Source organism: Columba livia, chromosome 30 (genome assembly GCF_036013475.1).
Source record: "Columba livia isolate bColLiv1 breed racing homer chromosome 30, bColLiv1.pat.W.v2, whole genome shotgun sequence".
Classification (NCBI taxonomy): domain Eukaryota; kingdom Metazoa; phylum Chordata; class Aves; order Columbiformes; family Columbidae; genus Columba; species Columba livia.
Genome location: NC_088631.1, coordinates 769345 through 793862, shown reverse-complemented (window position 1 = coordinate 793862; position 24518 = coordinate 769345). Strand labels below are relative to the sequence as shown.

Sequence of the window (24518 nt, the reverse complement as noted above, 5' to 3'; positions counted from 1 at the left end):
AGAGCCCAATAGGGCCTAAGAAAGCTCAACAGAGCCCAACAAAGCCCGACAGAGCCCAATAGGGCCTAAGAAAGCTCAACAGAGCCCAACAAAGCCTGGCAGAGCCCAATAGGGCCTAAGAAAGCTCAACAGCGCCCAACAAAGCCCGACAGAGCCCAATAGAGCCCAACAAAGCCCGACAGAGCCCAATAGGGCCTAAGAAAGCTCAACAGAGCCCAACAAAGTCCGACAGAGCCCAATAGGGCCTAAGAGAGCCAACAAAGCCCAACAAAGCCCAACAAAGCCCAAGAGGGCCCAACAGAGCCTGATAGGGCCCAGTAGGGCCCAACAGAGCCTGACAGGGCCTGAGAGAGCCCAACAAAGCCCAACAGAGCTGGGTAGGGCCCAACAGAGCCCAACAGAGCCCAATATGGCCTAAGAATGCTCAACAGAGCCCAACAAAGCCCGACAGAGCCCAATAGGGCCTAAGAAAGCTCAACAGAGCCCAACAAAGCCCGACAGAGCCCAATAGGGCCTAAGAAAGCTCAACAGAGCCCAACAAAGCCCGACAGAGCCCAATAGGGCCTAAGAAAGCTCAACAGAGCCCAACAAAGCCCGACAGAGCCCAATAGGGCCTAAGAAAGCTCAACAGAGCCCAACAAAGCCCGACAGAGCCCAATAGGGCCTAAGAAAGCTCAACAGAGCCCAACAAAGCCCGACAGAGCCCAATAGGGCCTAAGAAAGCTCAACAGAGCCCAACAAAGCCCAACAGAGCCCAATAGGGCCTAAGAAAGCTCAACAGAGCCCAACAAAGCCCGACAGAGCCCAATAGGGCCTAAGAAAGCTCAACAGAGCCCAACAAAGCCCAACAGAGCCCAATATGGCCTAAGAAAGCTCAACAGAGCCCAACAAAGCCCGACAGAGCCCAATAGGGCCTAAGAAAGCTCAACAGAGCCCAACAAAGCCCGACAGAGCCCAATAGGGCCTAAGAAAGCTCAACAGAGCCCAACAAAGCCCGACAGAGCCCAATAGGGCCTAAGAAAGCTCAACAGAGCCCAACAAAGCCCAACAGAGCCCAATAGGGCCTAAGAAAGCTCAACAGAGCCCAACAAAGCCCGACACAGCCCAATAGGGCCTAAGAGAGCCAACAAAGCCCAACAAAGCCCAACAAAGCCCAAGAGGGCCCAACAGAGCCTGATAGGGCCCAGTAGGGCCCAACAGAGCCTGACAGGGCCTGAGAGAGCCCAATAAAGCCCAACAGAGCTGGGTAGGGCCCAACAGAGCCCAATAGAGCCCAACAGAGCCCGACAGAACCCAATAGAGCCCAGCATAGTCTGACAGAGCCCAACAAAGCCAAATAGGGCCCAACAGAGCCCAATAGGGCCTGACAAAGCCCAATAAAGCCCAACAAAGCCCAATAGGGTCCAATAGGGCCCAACAGAGCCCGACAGAGCCCGATAGAGCTCAACAAAGACCAACGGAGCCCAATAGAGCCCAACAGAGCCCAATAGGGTCCCCGCATAGCCTGACAGAGCCCAACAAAGCCAAAGAGGGCCCAACGGAGCCCAATAGGGCCTGACAAAGCCCAATAAAGCCCAACAAAGCCCAATAGGGTCCAATAGGGCCCAACAGAGCCCAACAGAGCCCGATAGAGCTCAACAAAGCCCAACGGAGCCCAATAGAGCCCAACAGAGCCCAATAGGGCCCCAGCATAGCCTGACAGAGCCCAACAAAGCCAAAGAGGGCCCAACGGAGCCCAATAGGGCCTGACAAAGCCCAATAAAGCCCAACAAAGCCCAATAGGGTCCAATAGGGCCCAACAAAGCCCAACAGAGCCCGATAGAGCTCAACAAAGCCCAACAGAGCCCAATAGGGCCCAACAAAGCCCAACATAGTCTGATAGAGCCAAACAGAGCCTGATAGGGCCAAACAAAGCCCAACAGAGCACAACAAAGGCCAACAGAGCCCAATAGGGCCCAATAAAGCCCAACATAGCCCAACAGAGCCTGATAGGGTCCAACAAAGATTGACAAGGTCCAACAGAGCCCGATAGGGCCCAACAAAGCCTGACAGAGCCCAATAGGGCCTAAGAGAGTCCAACAAAGCCTGACAGATCCCCCCAGCAGGCGGTTCAAGAGGTGACACAGCACTGGGTGGGGGGGACACAGGGTTTGACATCAGGACCCCCCATCGAGGGGTGACCCCCAGGATCCACCCCCCATAGGGCTCGACCCCAATTTTGGGGGTAAAAAACGTGATTTGGGGGGTTATAACCCCAATATTGATGCTCACAAGCCCCTTTTTGGGGTCAAATTTTCACTTGGGGGTCAAATGTCCATTTTGGGGCATCAAAGTTTAATCACCCCCACCCGGATGCCTGGGTCCCTTCTTGGGGACATCAACCCTGGGGTGTCAACTCTGCCTGGATGCCTGGGTCCCTTCTCAGAGATGTTGTCCCCATGATCTCATCCCCACTTGGATGCCTGTGTCCCTTCTTGGGGACATCGACCCCATGGTCACCCCCACTCGGATGCCTGGGTCCCTTCTTGGGGACATCAACCCTGGGGTGTCACCTCTACCCGGACACCTGGGTCCCTTCCCACAGAACTCAACCCCATGACTCATCCTTATCCTCGTTTATTGTCCGTCCTGGGGGATGGGATGGGATGGGATGGGATGGGATGGGATGGGATGGGATGGGATGGGATGGGATGGGATGGGATGGGGGGGTTTGTGGTCAGCAATAGTCCGAGTAATCTTCATCCACATAGTTGGCGGGAAACCATCCGACCTGGGGGAGAAGGACACGGTGGGAGATGAAGGACACGATGGGACATGTTGGGACAAGGAGGACACGATGGGAGATGAAGGACATGATGGGACAAGGACACGATGGGAGGAGAAGGAACACGATAGGACAAGAAGGACACGTTGGGAGAAGAAACACATTGGGAGAAAAAGAACACGATGGGACAATAAGGACACATCGGGACAAGGAGGACACAATGGGACAAGAAGACGATGGTATAAGAAGGACACGTTGTGATAAGAAACACACTGGGAGAAGAAACACATTGGAGAAGAAGGACATGATGGGACAATAAGGACACGTTGGGACAAGAAGGACACGTTGGGAGAAGATGGACACGTTGGGAGAAGATGGACACGGGAGAAGGACATGATGGGTGAAGGACACATTGGGAGCAGAAGAACATGATGGGGCAAGAAAGACACGATGGGACAAGAAGGACATGTTGGGACAAGAAGGACACTGGAGCGGGAGGACAAAATGGGACAAGGAGGACATGATGGAAGAAGAAGGACACATTGGGAGAAGATGAACATGTTGGGAGAAGGATATGGGAGAAGAAGGACATGATGGAAGAAGGACACATTGGGAGAAGAAGGACACAATGGGACAAGAAGGACATGTTGGGACAAGAAGGACACGATGGAAGAAGACGGACACTTTGGGAGAGGGACATGGGAGAAGAAGGACATGATGGGTGAAGGACATGATGGGACAAGAAGGACATGTTGGGAGTGGGAGGACACGTTGGGACAAGGACATGTTGGAACAAGAAGGACATGATGGAAGAAGGACACAATGGGTGAAGGACACAATGGGACAAGAAGGACATTTGGGGAGCGGGAGGACGTGTTGGGACAAGGACACGCTGGGACAAGAAGGACACGATGGAAGAAGAACACATTGGGAGAAGATGGACATGTTGGGAGAAGGATGTGGGAGAAGAAGGACATGATGGGTGAAGGACATGATGGGACAAGAAGGACACGTTGGGAGTGGGAGGACATGTTGGGACAAGGACATGTTGGAACAAGAAGGACATGATGGAAGAAGGACACAATGGGACAAGAAGGACACAATCGGACAAGAAGGACATTTGGGGAGCGGGAGGACGTGTTGGGACAAGGACATGTTGGGACAAGAAGGACATGATGGAAGAAGGACACATTGGGAGAAGATGGTCATGATGGGAGAAGAACATGGGACAAGAAGGACACAATGGGTGAAGGACATGGGAGAAGAAGGATATGATGGGTGAAGGACATGGAAGAAGAAGGACACGATAGGTGAAGGACACGGGAGAAGAAGGACACGATGGGTGAAGGACACGGGACAAGAAGGACACAATGGGTGAAGAACATGGGAAAAGAAGGACACGATGGGTGAAGGACACATGGGAGCAGGTGCTGGAGCTCGGGTGCCACGCGTGGGGGTCCTACCCGTCCGTAGATCTCCCCTTTCCACCAGCCCGGGTGGCCCTTCTTGCTGAGGACGCGGATCACGTCGCCCTCCCGCAGCGTCAGCTCCGTGCGGTCGCGGGCGCTGAAGTCGTACCGGGCCTTGGCCGAGCCGAAGCTGCGCACGGCGCCTGGGGACAAGGACACGGGGTCCCCCGGGGCCACCTCGGGGCCACCGCGGTCCCTCCAGCTGCTCCTCGTGGTTGTTGTGTCCCCTTGACCCTCCCGTGGTCCTTGGTCACTCAACCCAACCTTGGTCATCACCAATGAGGTGACTCCATGACCCTAATGTCCCCTTGATCCCTCTTGGCCATTGGTCACTCAACCCAACCTTGGCCATCGCCAACGAGGTGACTCCATGACCCAAATGTCCCCTTGGTGCCTCTTGGCCGTTGGTCACTCAACTCAACCTTGGCCATCGCCAATGAGGTGACTCCATGACCCAAATGTCCTCTTGGTTCCTCTTGGCCGTTGGTCACTCAACTCAACCTTGGCCATCACCAACGAGGTGACTCCATGACCCAAATGTCCCCTTGGTGCCTCTTGGCCGTTGGTCACTCAACTCAACCTTGGCCATCGCCAACGAGGTGACTCCATGACCCAACTGAACCCTTGTCCCACGTGTCCCCCTTTGTTCTTCTTGACCATTGGTCCCTCAGGTCAACCCATCACCCCCATCCCACCATGACCCCAATGGTGGGACCCCATCATCTCCACCCTACCATGACCCCAATGGTGGGACCCCATCATCTCCATCCCACCATGACCCTGAGATCCCACCACCTCCATTCCACCAGCACCCCAATGGTGGGACCCCATCATCTCCATCATGTCCATCCCATCATGACCCTGAGATCCCACCATCTCCATCCCACCTTATCCCAATGGTGAGACCCCATCAACTTCATCTCACCGTGACCCCAGTGGTGGGAACCCATCATCTCCACCCCACAAGAGACCCCGCCAGCTCCATCCCACCCTCATCATGGTGGTGGGACCCCATCACCTCCAACCCACCATGACCCCAATGGTCGGACCCCATCACCTCCAACCCACCATGACCCCGATGGTGGGACCCCATCATCTCCACCCCACCATGACCCCGATGGTGGGACCCCATAACCTCCACCCCACCTCACCCCTCCACTGGGACCCCCCCGTGTCCCCGCTTTGTCCCCATGTCCCACCGTGCGCCCATGGCCCCGCGCGCCTCTCGGGCTCCTTGAAGGCCACCACCAACGTCGTGTCCAGCGCCTTGAAGCAATCCCGGAGCGAATGGCGCTGGTAGAACTCCACCAACTCCTGGAGACCATCCGGGGGTCACCACCAGCCCCCCCAACCCACAGAGGGGTCCCCAAACATCTGTGAGGGTCCCCAAACATCTGGGTTGTCCCCAAACATCTGGAGGGGTCCCCAAGACTCACCACCAACCCCTTGAAGGCCTTTTTGTCAGTGACACGGAACAACCCTTCCCCGGTCATCACCTTGATGTGCTTCACCTCCCCACGGAACCTGGGGGTGGGATGCGGTGGGGTGACCCCTCAGGGTGTCCCCCACCCTTGTGACACCCCAAAAAACGTGTGTGTCCCCCCATTACTTGATGCTGATGGCGTATTCGCCGCCGTCCTTCACCCGTTGCCGCACCAGGAACGCGCCGTCCGAACGTGGGGCCAGCGCCTCCTCGGCCTCCCCGCGCTCCATGGGGCCAGCGAACCTAGAGATTTGGGGGGCACAGGGTCCTGAACCCCCCAAAATGGCACCCCAGGGGATCTGGGGGGTTTTTGGGGGGCTGGGGGAAACGTGAATGGAGAATTTGGGAGGAAAACAGGAGGGATGGGGTGACCCTGGGGAGGGTTGATGGAGTCTTGGGGTCTCCAGAGCCCACAGGAGGATTTTGGGGTCCCCAGGGCCCACAGGAGGATTTGAGGGCCCACATGAAGATTTGAGGACCCAGGGGAGGATCTGGGGGGATTCCCCAGGGGTTGTGGGGGCCCAGAGGGGAATTTGGGGGCCCAGGGAAGAATGTGGGGGTCCCAGGAAAGGATTTGGGGTCCCAGAGGAGGAATTGGGGGCTCAGGAAAGAATTTGGGGGACCCAGGGGCTGATGGAGGATTTTGGGGTCCCAGGAGAGGATTTGGGGGCCCAGGGGATGATTTTTGGATCCCCAGAGCCCAGGGGAAGATTTGGGGAACCAGGGGAGGATTTGGGGGGATTCCCCAAGGGTTGTGGGGCCCAGAGGGGAATTTGGGGGCCCAGGGGAGGATTTGGGGTCCCCAGAGCCCACAGGAGGATTTGGGGGTCCCAGGAAAAGATTTGGGGTCCCAGAGGAGGATTTGGGGTCCCAGGGGAAGATTTAGGGTCCCAGAAGAGGATTTGGGGTCCCCAGGGGCTGAGGGAGGATTTGGGGGTCCCAGGAAAAGATTTGGGGTCCCAGAGGAGGATTTGGGGGCCCAGGGAAGGATTTGGGGTCCAAGGAGAGGATCTGGGGTCCCAGGAAAGGATGTGGGGCCCATGGGAGGATCTGGGGTCCAAGGAGAAGATTTGGGGTCCCAGAAGAGGATTTTGGGGTCCCCAGGGCCCCCGACACCAACCAGGGGTAGACGGACAGATCCGGCAGCGGCACCTGGGGACAGAAGCAGATTTGGGGACAAGAAGGTGACATCCCCAGAGCCCAGGACACCCCCAGATCTCAGGGGCTCCTCGGGGACATTTCTGGGGGTCCCCAGGGACAGTTTTGGGATCCCTGGGGACAGTTTTGGGGTCCCCGCGACTCACGGGGACGAAGGGTCTGACGGCGGCGCAGGGGAACCAGCCCAGGTCACCGGTGGCCAAGTTCCTGCCCTGGGGACAAAGGGACGTGGGGACATTGTGGGGGGGACGTGGGGACACTGGGGTGACGTGGGGACACTGGGGGGATGTGGGGACATTGGGGTGATGTGGGGAAATTGGGGGGATGTGGGGACATTGGGGGGATGTGGGGGGGACATCAGGGGACACGGGGGGACGTAGGGAGGACATGGGGACACTGGGGGGACATGGGGACACAAGGGGATGCGGGGACACAAGGGGACGTGGGGGGGACATGGGGGGATGTGGGGACATTGGGGTGACGTGGGGACATTGGGGGGATGTGGGGACATTGGGGGGATGTGGGGGGGACATCAGGGGACACGGGGGGACGTAGGGAGGACATGGGGACACTGGGGGGACATGGGGACACAAGGGGATGTGGGGACACAAGGGGATGTGGGGGGGACATGGGGGGATGTGGGGACATTGGGGTGACGTGGGGACACAAGGGAATGTGGGGGGACATCAGAGCACATGGGGACAACATGGGGGGACATGGGGACAGTGGGGTGACGTGGGGACATTGGGGTGACACAGGGACACGAAGGGATGTGGGGGGTCATGGGGACAACATGAGGGGACATGGGGACACTGGGGGGACATGGAGACACTGGGCGGGTGTTGGGGGGACATCAGGGAACATGGGGACAACATGAGGGGACACTGGGGACAATGGGGTGATGTGGAGACATGAGGGGATGTGGGGGGACATGAGGGGACTTGAAGATGATGTGGGTACACTGGGGATATGGGGACATGAGGGGACATAGGGGGGACATCAGGGGACCTGGCGATGGGGGGACACTGGGGGGACTTGGGAGGGACATTGGGGACACTGGGATGACACGAGAACATCAGGGGACATTGGGGGGACATTGGGGGGACATGGGGGACATGGGGGGACATGAGGGGGACATGGGGGGGACATGAGGGGGACATAGGGGGGACATGGGGGGGACATGGCGCTCTGTCCCCACCTGCCACCAGAGCTGCTCGGCCTCGGCCACCGTCACCTCCAGGACGTCCCCGGGGCTGAGGCGCAGGGGGGTCCCCAGGGACCCCGGCGGGGGGGGGACACCCCCATATGGCTGCGTGGCCTCCATCTTGGGGAGCCCTGCGGGGGGACAGTCCATGGGGAGGGACCCAGGCGTCCGGGGAACACAGGTGTCCAGGTCTGGACACTCCCCTGACACGAGGACCCAGGCATCCGGGACATGGACACCCCCCAAATGAGGACCCAGGCATCCGGGACATGGACATCCCCCAAATGAGGACCCAGGCGTCCGGGACATGGACACCCTCCTGAACATGAGGACCCAGGTGTCTGGGTGTGGACCCACCCCAACATGAGGACCCAGGTGTCCGGGTGTGAAAGCCCCCAAAAGAGGACCCAGGTGTCCGGGTGGACCCAGGCGTCCGGGTGTAGACCACCCCCAAAAGAGGACCCAGGTGTCCGGGAGGACCCAGGCGTCCGGGTGTAGACCACCCCCAAAAGAGGACCCAGGTGTCCGGGTGGACCCAGGCATCTGGGCATGGACCCCTTCCCCAATATGGGGACCCAGGCATCCGGGTGTGCACCCTCCCCTTTGCCCCTCACACAAGGACCCAGGCGTCCGGGGGACCCAGGCGTCCGGGCCGTGTCCTCACCCAGGTGTCCCGGCTCGGGCTGCGGCCGCGGCCACTTGTTCTGGGGACAACGAGACTCAGTCGGGACCCATTTCCACCCGTTTTGACCCATTTCTGCCCATTTTGACCCATTTCCTGCCCATTTTGACCCATTTTCCCCTATTTTGACCCATTCCTGCCCATTTTCACCCATTCCTGCCTATTTTCAACCATTTTGAACCATTCCCGCCCATTTTGAGCCGTTTCCCCCCATTTTGACCCATTCCGGCCCATTTTGACCCATTTCCCGCTCATTTTGACCAGTTCCTGCCCATTTTGACCTATTTCCCCCTATTTTGACCCATTCCCGCCCATTTTGACCCATTTCCCCCCCATTTTGACCCATTCCCGCCCATTTTGACCCATTTCCCCCCCATTTTGACCCATTCCCGCCCATTTTGACCCATTTCCCGCTCATTTTGACCAGTTCCCACCCATTTTGACCCATTTCCCCCTATTTTGACCAGTTCCCGCCCATTTTGACCCATTTCCCCCTATTTTGACCCATTCCCGCCCATTTTGACCCATTTCCCCCTATTTTGACCAGTTCCCACCCATTTTGACCCATTTCACCCTATTTTGACCCATTCCCGCCCATTTTGACCCATTTCCCCCCCATTTTGACCCATTCCCGCCCATTTTGACCCATTTCCCCCCCATTTTGACCCATTCCCGCCCATTTTGACCCATTTCCCCCCATTTTGACCCATTCCGGCCCATTTTGACCCATTTCCCCCAATTTTGACCCATTCCCGCCCATTTTGACCAGTTCCCACCCATTTTGACCCATTTCCCCCTATTTTGACCCATTCCCGCCCATTTTGACCAGTTCCCACCCATTTTGACCCATTTCCCCCTATTTTGACCCATTCCCACCCATTTTGACCCATTTCCCCCTATTTTGACCCATTCCTGCCCATTTTGACCCATTTTCCCCTATTTTGACCCATTCCTGCCCATTTTCACCCATTCCTGCCTATTTTCAACCATTTTGAACCATTCCCGCCCATTTTGAGCCGTTTCCCCCATTTTGACCCATTCCGGCCCATTTTGACCCATTTCCCGCTCATTTTGACCAGTTCCTGCCCATTTTGACCTATTTCCCCCTATTTTGACCCATTCCCGCCCATTTTGACCCATTTCCCCCCCATTTTGACCCATTCCCGCCCATTTTGACCCATTTCCCCCCCATTTTGACCCATTCCCGCCCATTTTGACCCATTTCCCGCTCATTTTGACCAGTTCCCACCCATTTTGACCCATTTCCCCTATTTTGACCAGTTCCCGCCCATTTTGACCCATTTCCCCCTATTTTGACCCATTCCCGCCCATTTTGACCCATTTCCCCCTATTTTGACCAGTTCCCACCCATTTTGACCCATTTCACCCTATTTTGACCCATTCCCGCCCATTTTGACCCATTTCCCCCCCATTTTGACCCATTCCCGCCCATTTTGACCCATTTCCCCCCCATTTTGACCCATTCCCGCCCATTTTGACCCATTTCCCCCCCATTTTGACCCATTCCGGCCCATTTTGACCCATTTCCCCCAATTTTGACCCATTCCCGCCCATTTTGACCAGTTCCCACCCATTTTGACCCATTTCCCCCTATTTTGACCCATTCCCGCCCATTTTGACCAGTTCCCACCCATTTTGACCCATTTCCGCCCATTTTGACCCATTTCCCCCTATTTTGACCCATTCCTGCCCATTTTGACCCATTTCCCCCCCATTTTGACCCATTCCCGCCCATTTTGACCCATTTCCCGCTCATTTTGACCAGTTCCCGCCCATTTTGACCCATTTCCCCCTATTTTGACCAGTTCCCGCCCATTTTGACCCATTTCCCCCTATTTTGACCCATTCCCACCCATTTTGACCCATTTCCCCCTATTTTGACCCATTCCCACCCATTTTGACCCATTTCCCCCCCATTTTGACCCATTCCCGCCCATTTTGACCCATTTCCCCCCCATTTTGACCCATTCCGGCCCATTTTGACCCATTTCCCCCAATTTTGACCCATTCCCGCCCATTTTGACCAGTTCCCACCCATTTTGACCCATTTCCCCCTATTTTGACCCATTCCCGCCCATTTTGACCAGTTCCCACCCATTTTGACCCATTTCCGCCCATTTTGACCCATTTCCCCCTATTTTGACCCATTCCTGCCCATTTTGACCCATTTCCCCCCCATTTTGACCCATTTCCCGCTCATTTTGACCAGTTCCCGCCCATTTTGACCCATTTCCCCCTATTTTGACCAGTTCCCGCCCATTTTGACCCATTTCCCCCTATTTTGACCCATTCCCACCCATTTTGACCCATTTCCCCCTATTTTGACCCATTCCCACCCATTTTGACCCATTTCCCCCTATTTTGACCCATTCCGGCCCATTTTGACCCATTTCCCCCTATTTTGACCCATTCCGGCCCATTTTGACCCATTTCCCCCCCATTTTGACCCATTTCCCCCCCATTTGACCCATTCCCGCCCATTTTGACCCATTTCCCGCTCATTTTGACCAGTTCCCGCCCATTTTGACCCATTTCCCCCTATTTTGACCCATTCCCACCCAGTTTGACCCATTTCCCCCCCATTTTGACCCATTCCCGCCCATTTTGACCCATTTCCCCCTATTTTGACCCATTCCCACCCATTTTGACCCATTCCCGCCCATTTTGACCCATTTCCCCCTATTTTGACTCATTCCCGCCCATTTTGACCCATTTCCCCCCCATTTTGACCCATTCCCGCCCATTTTGACCCATTTCCCCCCCATTTTGACCCATTCCCGCCCATTTTGACCCATTTCCCCCCCATTTTGACCCATTTCCCCCTATTTTGACCAGTTCCCACCCATTTTGACCCATTTCCCCCTATTTTGACCCATTCCCCCCCATTTTGACCCATTTCCCCCTATTTTGACCAGTTCCCGCCCATTTTGACCCATTTCCCCCTATTTTGACCCATTTCCCCCCCATTTTGACCCATTCCCCCCCATTTTGACCCATTCCCGCCCATTTTGACCCATTCCCGCCCATTTTGACCCATTTCCCGCTCATTTTGACCCATTCCCGCCCATTTTGCACCTTTTTCGCCCATTTTGCCCCATTTTCACCCATTTTGCCCCATTTTCCCAGTTCCCAGTACCTTCCGGGTCCCGGGGTCTGTGGAGAAGAGGAAACGCTCGTTACTGGGGTAATTAGCGCTAATTAACACTCATTAACACTCATTAACACCTGTCAGCCATCTTGGATCCCACATTGCACTGTGCTTTGTCGGCCATCTTGGATCCCACAATCCCCTGCTCATGGCGGCCATCTTGGATCCCCAGATGTTCATGTCGGCCATCTTGTATCCCACAATCCCTGGCTCAGTGTCTGCCATCTTGGATCCCATAATGCCCAGTGGACCATTTCATATCCCACAATCCCCTTCTCACATCAGCCATCTTGGATCCCGCAATCTCTGGCTCTGTGTCCGCCATCTTGATTCCCACAATCCCCTGCACCATATCAGCCATCTTGTATCCCAATAATGCTCACATCAGCCATCTTCTATCCCACAATCCCTGGCTCTATGTCCGCCATATTGTATCCCACAATGCACTGTGCCATGTCAGCCATCTTGTACCCCACAATCCCCTGTTCACATCAGCCGTCTTGTATCCCAAAATGCCCTGCTCATGTCAGCCATCTTGCATCCCATAATGCTCACATCGGCCATCTTGGATCCCACAATCCCCGACTCTGCATCCACCATCTTGTACCCCAAAGTCCCTTGCCCACGTCGGCCATCTTGTATCCCAATATACCCTGCTCACATCAGCCATCTTGTACCCCATAACGCTCACATCAGCCATCTTGTACCCCACAATCCCTGGCACTGCGTCCGCCATCTTGTCTCCCACAAGGCCCCGCTCCCCCAACCCTCTCTGCCCATCCCCCCCATCCCATGATGCCGCTCACCAGCCCCGCCCTTCCCGCAGGGCCCCATCCTGCCCAGACACTCCTTGTGCGCGGGGGCGCGGCAGCGGCTGCAGCGATAGCCCTGGTAGAACGTGCCCCTGGGGACATGGAGGGGACACGGTGAGCAGGAGGGGACGCCCCCGCGCCCCACAGCCAATCCCGGGCCTCGAGCATCGGTGTCGGCCTGGGCCCCGCCGGGATCAACCACCTTGGGTGTGAGCCCGGGATTGGCCCACGGTGGCCTTGGCCCACCTGGGACTCCACCCACCCGACCTTTGGCCCCACCCAACCTTGGACCCCGCCCAACCATTGACCCCCCACCCAACCATTGACCCCCACCCAACCATCGACCCCACCCAACCATTGACCTCCACCCAACCATTGACCCCACCCAACCATTGACCCCCACCCAACCATTGACCCCCACCCAACCATCGACCTCCACCCAACCATTGACCCCACCCAACCATTGACCCCCCACCCAACCATTGACCTCCACCCAACCATTGACCCCACCCAACCATTGACCCCCACCCAACCATTGACCCCACCCAACCATTGACCCCCACCCAACCATTGACCCCACCCAACCATTGACCCCCACCCAACCATTGACCCCCACCCAACCATTGACCCCACCCAACCATTGACCCCCACCCAACCATTGACCCCCACCCAACCATTGACCCCACCCAACCATTGACCCCACCCAACAATTGACCCCCACCCAACCATCGACCTCCACCCAACCATTGACCCCACCCAACAATCGACCCCACCCAACCTTTGATCCCCACCCAACCATTGACCCCCACCCAACCATCGACCTCTAACCAACCATTGACCCCACCCAACCATTGACCCCCACCCAACCATCGACCTCTACCCAACCATTGACCCCCACCCAACCATCGACCCCACCCAACCATCGACCCCACCCAACCATCGACCTCCACCCAACCATCGACCCCACCCAACCATTGACCCCCACCCAACCATTGACCCCCACCCAACCATTGACCCCCACCCAACCATCGACCCCACCCAACCATCGACCTCCACCCAACCATTGACCCCACCCAACTATCGACCCCACCCAACCATTGACCCCACCCAACCATCGACCTCCACCCAACCACTGACCTCCACCCAACCATTGACCCCCACCCAACCATTGACCCCACCCAACCATTGACCCCCACCCAACCATTGACCCCACCCAACCATTGACCCCACCCAACCATTGACCTCACCCAACCATTGACCCCACCCAACCTTTGACCCCACCCAACCCTTGACCCCACCCAACCTTTGACCCCCACCCAACCATCGACCTCTACCCAACCATTGACCCCACCCAACCATTGACCCCACCCAACCATTGACCCCACCCAACCATTGACCCCCACCCAGCCTTCAACCCCACCCAACCATTGACCCCACCCAACCATCGACCCCACCCAACCATTGACCCCCACCCAGCCATCGACCTCTACCCAACCATTGACCCCACCCAACCATTGACCTCCACCCAACCATCGACCTCCACCCAACCATCGACCTCCACCCAACCATCGACCTCTACCAAACCATTGACCTCCACACAACCATTGACCCCACCCAACCATTGACCCCCACCCAACCATTGACCTCTACCAAACCATTGACCTCCACACAACCATTGACCCCACCCAACCATCGACCTCTACCAAACCATTGACCCCACCCAACCATCGACCTCTACCCAACCATTGACCTCTACCAAACCATTGACCCCACCCAACCATTGACCCCCACCCAACCATCGACCTCCACCCAACCATTGACCCCACCCAACCATTGACCCCACCCAACCATCGACCCCACCCAACCATTGACCCCCACCCAGCCTTCAACCCCACCCAACCATTGACCTCACCCAACCATTGACCCCACCCAACCATTGACCCCACCCAACCATTGACCCCCACCCAACCATTGACCCCCACCCAACCATCGACCTCCACCCAACCATTGACCTCCACACAACCATTGACCCCTTTTGACCCCACCCAACCCTTGACCCCCACCCAACCCTTGACCCCCATCCAACCATCGACCTCCACCCAACCATCGACCTCCACCCAACCTTTGACCCCCACCCAACCATCGACCTCTACCCAACCATTGACCCCAGCCAACCATTGACCCCACCCAACCATCGACCCCACCCAACCATTGACCCCCACCCAACCATTGACCCCACCCAACCATTGACCCCCACCCAACCATCGACCCCACCCAACCATCGACCTCCACCCAACCATTGACCCCACCCAACTATCGACCCCACCCAGCCATTGACCCCACCCAACCATTGACCTCCACCCAACCATTGACCCCCACCCAACCTTCAACCCCACCCAACCATTGACCCCCACCCAACCATTGACCCCCACCCAACCATCGACCTCTACCCAACCATTGACCCCACCCAACCATTGACCTCCACCCAACCATTGACCCCCACCCAACCATTGACCCCACCCAACCATTGACCCCCACCCAACCATCGACCCCACCCAACCATCGACCTCCACCCAACCATTGACCCCCACCCAACCATCGACCTCTACCCAACCATTGACCCCACCCAACCATTGACCCCACCCATCGACCCCACCCAACCCTTGACCTCACCCAACCATTGACCCCACCCATCCATTGACCTCCACCCAACCATTGACCCCCACCCAACCATTGACCTCCACCCAACCATTGACCCCCACCCAACCCTTGACCCCACCCAACCCTTGACCCCCACTCAACCCTTGACCCCACCCAACTCTTGACCCCACCCAACCATTGGCCAACCTTGACCTCCACCCCCCAAATCCCCTTCTCCATATCACCCTGTCCCCCCCAAAATGGGCCATAATTTTGGGGGTCCCACCTCAACAACATCTGGCAGGCCCTGCAGGACGTGGTGTCCTCGAAGGAGAACATCTGGAACTCGTGCCCATCGGCCAACGCATGTTCGGGGAAGATGTTGGAGCTACCAAGAGACGTGGGGGATGTGAAGCTGCTGGGGGGCAAATTGTCTCACCCCCAGGGCCACCAATGAGGATGGGACCCCCACCCATGGGTGCTGGGCACCTACAGGGCCATCTCGAACTGTTCCAGCCACTTCTTCTTCAGCTCGTGGGTCTTGAAGAAGAGCTCGTAGCCCTGGAGCCCGGCGGTGGCGATGAGCAGGAACGTGTGGCTCCACTGCGGGGAATGGGGCTCAGCCCGGACGCCTGGGTTCCTTACCCCCGGACGCCTGGGTTCCCCACCCCCAGACACCTGGGTTCCCCACCCCCAGACACCTGGGGCCACCAGGATTTGTCCATGTCCACCAAGGACATGGACACTTGAGCCACCAAGGATCTGGATGTTGAGGGCCACCAGATATGGACACTTGGGCCACCAAGGATGTGGACACCTGGGTCACTAGACATGGACACTTGGGGCTACCAAGGACATGGACACTTGGTCCCACCAGACCTGGATCTTTGGGTTGCCAGATGTAGACACTTGGGCAACCAAGGACTTGGACACTTGGGTCACCAGGGATCTGGATGTTGAGGTCCACCAAATGTGGACACTTGGGCCACCAGATCTGGACACTTGGGCCACCAAGGACTTGGATACTTGGGGCCACCACATGTGGACACTTGGGCCACCACATGTGGACACTTGGGCCACCAAGAACTTGGATACTTGGGCCACCACATGTGGACACTTGGGCCACCAAGGACTGGGATACCTGGGCCACCAGACCTGGACACTTGGGGCCATCAAGGACTTAGATACTTGGGGCCACCACATGTGGACACTTGGGCCACCAAGGACTTGGATACTTGGGCCACCGCATGTGGACACTTGGGCCACCAAGAACTTGGCTACTTGGGCCACCAGACCTGGACACTTGGGGCCACCAAGAACTTGGCTACTTGGGCCACCACATGTGGACACTTGGGCCACCAAGAACTTGGCTACTTGGGCCACCAGACCTGGACACTTGGGGCCATCAAGGACTTAGATACTTGGGCCACCAGACCTGGACACTTGGGCCACCAGATGTGGACACTTGGGCCACCAAGGACTTGGATACTTGGGCTGCCAGATGTGGACACTTGGGCCACCGAAGACTTTGTGCCACCACCCGTCCCCCATGGTACCTTCTTGCCGTCACGGGGCCCGAGGCCACCATCGCGCAGCTGGTGGCTCTGCAGGTCCACCACGTCCTTGGCCTCATAGTTGTCCCCACGGCGCTTGCAGATGATCAGGGCCTTGTCCAGGAGGAACCCGTACCTGGGGACACGGACGCAGGTGACACCGTGGCCACCAAACACCTCAGGGTGTCCCCGGGGCCACCAAGTGCCTCAGCATGTCCCCAAGATGTCCTTGTGTTCCCATCTGTCTGGCCCTGTGGGTGTCCCTGTGGTCTCCTTGTGGTGTCTCCATGGTGTCCCCGTGGCCCTGTGGGTCTCCATGTGGTGTCCCCAGGTTCTTGTGGTGTCCCCATGGTGTCTCCTTGGGTGTCCCCATCTCCCTGTGGTGTCCCCATGGTGTCCCCATGGGTGTCCCCAGGTTCTTGTGGTGTCCTCATGGGTCTCTCCATGGTGTCCCCATGTTCCTGTGGTGTCCCCTTGGGTGTCCCCAAGGGTGTCCCCAGGTTCTGGTGGTGTCCCCATTCTTCTTGTGGTGTCTCCATGGTGTCCCCATGTCCCTGTGGGTCTCCCTGTGGTGTCCCTTTGTTCCTGTGGTGTCCCCATGGAGTTTCCTTGGGTGTCCCCATGTCCCTATGGGTCTCCCTGTGGTGTCCCCACGTTCTTGTGTTGTCCCCATTCTCTTTGTGTTGTCTCCATGGTGTCCCCATGTCCCTATGGGTCTCCCTGTGGTGTCCCCATGTCCCTGTGGATGTCCCTGTGGTGTCCCCATGTTCTTGTGGTGTCCCCATGGGTCTCCCCATGATGTCCCCATGTCCCTGTGGTTGTCCCCATGGGTATTCCCATGTTCTTGTGGTTGTCCCTATGGGTCTCCCTGTGATGTCCCCATGTCCCCATGGGTCTCCCTGTGGTGTCCCCATGTCCCCGTCCCACCTGTCCACCTTGGAGCGCCTCTCGGTGCTGGAGACCTTGAGTTCCCCGTCGATTTTGGGGCGACCGAACTGAGCCAGGGACTGCGGCTGCATGGGGACATGGGGGGATATGGGGACACTGGGAGGACATGAGGTGACATGGGAACAGGGAGATATGGGGGTACATGGGGTCATGGGGGGACATGGGGACAATGGGGGCATGCGGGGAGACATGGAGACAGGGGGATATGGGGGTACATGGGGAGACATGGGGGACGGGAGACATGGGGGACAGGGGGAACATGGGGACATGAGGGGACATGGGGGGACATGGGGATATGGGGGAATATGTGGATATGGGGATATGGGGGACATGGGGGGACATGGGGGGACATGGGGGGACATGGGGTTATGGGCACATGGGGGATATGGGGACATGGGGGATATGGGGACATGAGGGGACATGGGGGATATGGGGACATGAGGGGACATGCGGATATGGGACATATGGACATGGGGACATGGGGGGACATGGGCACATGGGGATATGGGGACATGGAGACTTGGGGATATGAGGGGACATGGGGATATGGGGACATGGAGACATGGGGATATGGGGACATGGAGACTTGGGGATATGAGGGGACATGGGGATATGGGGACATGGAGACATGGGGAATATGGGGACATGGGGACATGGGGGGACACAAGGGACGTGAGGGACATGGAGGGGACACAGGGACATAAGGGGGATCCCAGGGAGTTTCAGGGTCCCCACCGTGTTGTGCAGACAGAGCTGGACACTGGGAGAGTTTGGGGGTGCAGAGGCAGTTTTGGGGGGTCCCAGGGGCTTTGGGGGGCTTTGGGGGGTCTCAGGGTGTTTGGGGGAGTCCCGTGGGGGGTTTTGGGGTCCCAGGGGGTTTCGGGGTCCCCACCATGTTGTGCAGACACAGCTGGACGCTTGTCAGCTGTTTGAGGGTCTCGTTGTCCCGTTTCACCTCGTTCACACATTGAGCCAAATCCTGGGGGGCACAGTCAGACCCCCCCAAAAAAACAACACCCCCAGGGACCCCCCAGGACACCCCAAAACCCCCCAGGACACCCCACCCCCCCCCCCCCAGACACCCCAGGACATCCCAAAACCCCCCAGGACCCCCCAGGTAACCCCAGAACTCCAAAGACCCCCCTGGAATGCCCCCAAAATGTCCCAAGACCCCCCAAAACCCATCAGAACCCCCTAAGACACCCCCAAACCTCCCCAAGATCACTCAGGACCCTCTGGGACCCCCCTAAACCCCCTAATATCCCCCAGGACCCCCCAATACCGCCCTGGCTCCCCCCAAAACTCCTCAGAACCCCCTAAGACCCCCCCAAGGTGTCTCCAGGACCCCCCAAAACCCCCCAAACTTCCCCAAGATGCCCCCAGGATCCCCCCCTTGACCCCCCAAAATCCCCCAGGACCCCCCAAAATCCCCCCAACTACCTCCAGAATCCCCCAAAACCTCCCCAGGACCCCCAAGGCCCCCCAAGAACCCCCCAAACTTCCACAAGACTCCCCCCAGGACCCCCCAAAACCACCCAGGACCCCCCAAATCCACCCTCATGGCATCCAGCGCCCCCCGCAGATTCTCCCGCTCCGTTGGCTCCGGGGTCAACTTCACCAGCTCCTGGGGGGCAGAGGTCAGAGGTCACGGCAGGGACCCAGGCGTCCGGGCCCCACCTCCCCCCCCGAGGGACAATGGGTAGAACCCCCCCACAGTGGGACCCAGGTGTGCCCCAAGGGACCCAGGCGTGCCCACACATCCCTGAGGGATCCAGGCATGCCCTGAGGGACCCAGGCATTCCCCTGAGGACCTAGAGGACCCAGGCATGCCCCAGAGGACCCAGGTATCACTTTTCATCCCGAAGGGACCCAGGCATACCCTCAAATCCCTGAGGGACCCAGGCATGCCTCAAGGGACCCAAGTGTGTCCCCACATCCCCAAGGGACCCAAGCATACCCCTTCCTCCCTAAGGGACCCAGACATGTCCCAAGGGACCCAGGCATGCCCCATAGGACCCAGGCATGCCCCTTCCTCCACAAGGAACCCAGGTGTGACCCAGAGAACACAGGGGATGCAGGCATGCCCCTCCCTCTCCAAGGGACCCAGTCATGCCCCAAGGGACCCAGGCATCCCCCTCCCTCCCCAGAGGACCCAGGCATGCCCCAGAGGACCCAGGCATGCCCCGGGGCCAGACCTGCAGCAGCAGGTGGTACTTGAGCACTCGCTGCATCGGCACCATCAGCAGATCCCGCAGGGAGAAGCGCCCGTTGTTGGCTCGTTGGGAGCACTCCTGGGGTCACGGGGGGTCACAGGGGTCACGGGGGGTCACAGGGGTCATGGGGGTCAGCAGGGTCACAGGGGTCAAGGGAGCCATGGGGGTCAAGGGGGACATGGGGGTCATGTGGGGTCAAGGTTGTCACAAGGGTCATGTGGGGTCACAGGGGTCATGGGGGTCACAGGGGTCACAGGGGTCAAGGGGTTCACAGAGGTCACAGGGGGTCAAGCGAGGTCATGTGGGGTCACAGGGGTCACAAGGGTCATGTGGGGTCAAAGGAGTCATGTGGGGTCATGGGGTCATGGGGGTCACAGGGATCAGGAGGATCACAGGGGTCAAGGGGGGTCACAGGGGTCAAGGGTTGTCATGGGGTCAAGGGATCATGGGGGGTCATGTAGGGTCAAGGGGGTCACAGGGGTCATGTGGAGTCACAGAGGTCATGGGGGGGGGTGGGTCCCATGGAAGGGACCCAGGTGTCCGGGCGCACCTGCAGTTTCATGGGGAGCTTTTGGGTGGGGGGATTTGGGGGTTAATGGGAGATTTGGGGGTTCAAGGGGGGTTTGGGGGGGGTCCCATGGAAGGGACCCAGGCGTCCGGGCGCACCCGCAGCTTCATGCGCAGGTCGGTGTTGGTGGCCAACTGGTCCAGGCGCCGGGCGGCCGACTCCACTTGGCTACAGTAGCGGCCATAGAGCAGGAACCTGTGGGCAAAAAACACCCAAAATCCTCCCAAATCCACCCAAAACGTGGCCAAATTGAACCCAAAATGGCCTTGAGGTTGGACCTGAAACGGCCCTGAAGTTGGGCCCAAAATGGAGAGAACTGGACCCAAAAATCAGCCCTGGAATAGACACAAATAGACCCAAAATTGGGTGCAAAATGGTTGGGGTTGGAGTTGGTTACAGGCCCAAAATGGAGAGAAATGGACCCAAAATGGATCCAGAATTGGACCTGAAATGGACAGAATTGCCCCCAAAATGGGCCTGAACTTGGGCCCAAAATGGAGAGAATTTGGCCCAAAACACAGCCATGAAATAGCCCCAAATTGATCCCAAAATGGACCCAAAATTGGGCCCAAAATGGTTGGGATTGGAGCTGGTATCAGGCCCAAAATGGATCTAAAACTGGACCGAAAATGGATCCAAAATAGGACCTGAAATGGACAGAATTGTCCCCAAAACGGACCTGAAGTTGGACCTGAAGTTGGGCCCAAAATGGAGAGAACGGGACCCAAAAATCAGCCCTGGAACAGACACAAATGGACCGCAAAACTGGGTGCAAAATGGTTGGGGTTGGAGTTGGTAACAGGCCCCAAAATGGAGAGAAATGGACCCAAAATGGATCCAGAATTGGACCTGAAATGGACAGAATTGTCCCCAAAAATGGGCCTGAACTTGGGCCCAAAATGGAGAGAATTTGGCCCAAAACACAGCCATGAAATAGCCCCAAATTGATCCCAAAATGGACCCAAAATTGGGCCCAAAATGGTTGGGATTGGAGCTGGTATCAGGCCCAAAATGGATCTAAAATTGGACCAAAAATGGATCCAAAATAGGACCTGAAATGGACAGAATTGTCCCCAAAACGGACCTGAAGTTGGGCCTGAAATGGCCCTGAACTTGGGCCCAAAATTGAGAGAATTGGGCCCAAAAATCAGCCCTGGAATAGCCCCAAATTGACCCCAAAATAGCCCCAAAATAGGCCATAAAATGGGCCTCTCCCTGTGCCCCCAGTTCCTCCCAGTTCCCCCCAGTACATCCCAGTCTCCCCAGTTCCCCCCAGTGCTCCCAGTAACTCACCCCCCGGTTCCTCCCAGTTCCTCCCAGTACATCCCAGTCTCCCCAGTTCACCCCAGTGCTCCCAGTAACTCGCCTCCCAGTTCCTCCCAGTTCCCCCCAGTACATCCCAGTCTCCCCAGTTCCCCCCGGTGCTCCCAGTAACTCGCCCCCCCGGTTCCTCCCAGTTCCTCCCAGTTCCTCCCAGGTCCTCCCAGTACATCCCAGTCTCCCCAGTTCACCCCAGTGCTCCCAGTAACCCCTCCCCAGTTCCTCCCAGTTCCTCCCAGTTCCCCCAGTACCTCTTCTTGTAGGTCAGGAACAGGGGGGGCAGCCCGCGGGCCCCCCCAGTGCTCCCAGTTGCTCCCAGTATCCCCCGCAGCTCCCCCAGGAACTGCTGGTGCAGCTGCAGCAGCTCCTGGGGGGGGACACCCCAAAAAAGAGTTACTGGGAACACTGGGATGTTACTGGGAGGACTGGGAAGGGTTACAGGGAGCACTGGGATGTTATTGGGATGTTACAGGGATGTTACTGGGAGCACTGGGATTGGTTACTGGGAGCACTGGGATGTTACTGAGAGAACTGGGAAGGGTTACTGGGAGCACTGGGAAAGGTTACAGGGAGCACTGGGATGTTACTGGAATGTTACTGGGAGCATTGGGATGTTACTGGGAGCACTGGGATTGGTTACTGGGAGCACTGGGATGTTACTGAGAGAACTGGGAAGGGTTACTGGGAGCACTGGGAAAGGTTACAGGGAGCACTGGGATGTTACTGGGGTGTTACTGGGAGCATTGGGATGTTACTGGGAGCACTGGGATGTTACTGGGATGTTATTGGGAGCACTGGGATGTTACTGGAAGCACTGGGATGTTACTGGGATGTTACTGGGAGCATTGGAAAGGGTTACAGGGAGCACTGGGATGTTACTGGGGTGTTACTGGGAGCATTGGGATGTTACTGGGAGCACTGGGATGTTACTGGGATGTTATTGGGAGCACTGGGATGTTACTGGAAGCACTGGGATGTTACTGGGATGTTACTGGGAGCATTGGAAAGGGTTACAGGGAGCACTGGGATGTTACTGGGAGTACTGGGAAGGGTTACAGGGAGCACTGGGATGCTATTGGGATGTTACTGGGATGTTACTGGGAGCATTGGGATTGGTTACTGGGAGCACTGGGGGGTCACTGGGAGGTGTGGGATGGGTTACTGGGTGTTACTGGTCAGTACTGGGAGCACTGGGAAGGGTTACTGGGTGTTACTGGTCGGTACTGGGAGGTCACTGGTGTGACTGGTCAGGGTTACTGGGAGCACTGAGGGGTCACTGGTCGGTACCGGGAGCACTGAGAGGGGTTACTGGGAGCACTGGGAGGGTTACTGGGAGCACTGGGAGGGTTACTGGGTGTTACTGGTCAGTACTGGAAGGTCACTGGTGTGACTGGTCGGGGTTACTGGGAGCACTGGGGGGTCACTGGTCGGTACTGGGAGCAGGGTTACTGGGAGCACTGGGAGGGTTACTGGGTGTTACTGGTCAGTACTGGAAGGTCACTGGTGTGACTGGTCAGGGTTACTGGGAGCACTGGGGGGTCACTGGTCGGTACTGGGAGCACCGGGAGGGTTACTGGGAGCACTGGGAGGGGTTACTGGTGTTACTGGGAGCACTGGGAAGGTCACTGGTGTGACAGGGTCACCTCGGTGTTGATGAAGACGCTCTCCAGGTCCTGGGGCAGCAGGAAGTGCTGGGGGAACTGGGACTTACTGGGAGCACTGGGAGGGTTACTGGGAGCACTGGGGGGTTACTGGTGTTACTGGGAGGGTTACTGGGAGGGTTACTGGTGTGACTGGTGTGCCGGGGTCACCTCAGTGTTGATGAAGACGCTCTCCAGGTCCTGGGGCAGCAGGAAGTGCTGGGGGAACTGGGACTTACTGGGAGCACTGGGAGGGTTACTGGGAGCACTGGGGGGTTACTGGTGTTACTGGGAGGGTTACTGGGAGGGTTACTGGTGTGACTGGTGTGCCGGGGTCACCTCGGTGTTGATGAAGACGCTCTCCAGGTCCTGGGGTGGCAGGAAGTGCTGGGGGAACTGGGACTTACTGGGAGCACTGGGAGGGTTACTGGGAGCACTGGGGGGTTACTGGTGTTACTGGGAGGGTTACTGGGAGGGTTACTGGTGTGACTGGTGTGCCGGGGTCACCTCGGTGTTGATGAAGACGCTCTCCAGGTCCTGGGGTGGCAGGAAGTGCTGGGGGAACTGGGACTTACTGGGAGCACTGGGAGGGTTACTGGGAGCACTGGGGGGTTACTGGTGTTACTGGGAGGGTTACTGGGAGGGTTACTGGTGTGACTGGTGTGCCGGGGTCACCTCGGTGTTGATGAAGACGCTCTCCAGGTCCTGGGGTGGCAGGAAGTGCCGCAGCGGCCGCAGGAAGTGCTGGGGAACTGGGACTTACTGGGAGCACTGGGACGGGCACCAGGGAGCCCAGGGCCATGTCCCCCACAGCCCCGTGTCCCCATGTCCCCAGTATCCCCAATATCCACAATGCCCACAATGTCCCCATGTCCCCCCATGTCCTCAGTGTCCC

At 57.8% G+C, this 24518-nt stretch overlaps 1 protein-coding gene across 9 annotated transcripts in view; it reads right to left on the bottom strand.

The window, feature by feature from the left end:
• Positions 1 to 2589: 2589 nt before the first annotated feature.
• VAV1 (vav guanine nucleotide exchange factor 1) overlaps positions 2590 to 24518 on the bottom strand; it is a 30324-nt gene continuing 8395 nt past the window's right edge. For all 9 annotated transcript variants that reach the window (XM_065043917.1, XM_065043919.1, XM_065043916.1 and 6 more), the window contains 21 exons: positions 24299 to 24367; positions 22235 to 22350; positions 20762 to 20858; positions 20078 to 20173; positions 19438 to 19506; positions 18775 to 18861; positions 17862 to 17947; positions 16938 to 17070; positions 15875 to 15984; positions 15668 to 15769; positions 12736 to 12833; positions 11918 to 11934; positions 8743 to 8782; positions 8073 to 8209; positions 7021 to 7086; positions 6837 to 6868; positions 5843 to 5959; positions 5670 to 5757; positions 5433 to 5547; positions 4228 to 4376; positions 2590 to 2770 (listed from right to left, as the gene is read on the bottom strand). In XM_065043917.1, coding sequence (XP_064899989.1) covers positions 2717 to 2770; positions 4228 to 4376; positions 5433 to 5547; positions 5670 to 5757; positions 5843 to 5959; positions 6837 to 6868; positions 7021 to 7086; positions 8073 to 8209; positions 8743 to 8782; positions 11918 to 11934; positions 12736 to 12833; positions 15668 to 15769; positions 15875 to 15984; positions 16938 to 17070; positions 17862 to 17947; positions 18775 to 18861; positions 19438 to 19506; positions 20078 to 20173; positions 20762 to 20858; positions 22235 to 22350; positions 24299 to 24367 — 1878 coding nt within the window. In that variant the 3' untranslated portion in view covers positions 2590 to 2716. The remainder of the gene's footprint in view (positions 2771 to 4227; positions 4377 to 5432; positions 5548 to 5669; positions 5758 to 5842; positions 5960 to 6836; positions 6869 to 7020; positions 7087 to 8072; positions 8210 to 8742; positions 8783 to 11917; positions 11935 to 12735; positions 12834 to 15667; positions 15770 to 15874; positions 15985 to 16937; positions 17071 to 17861; positions 17948 to 18774; positions 18862 to 19437; positions 19507 to 20077; positions 20174 to 20761; positions 20859 to 22234; positions 22351 to 24298; positions 24368 to 24518) is intronic.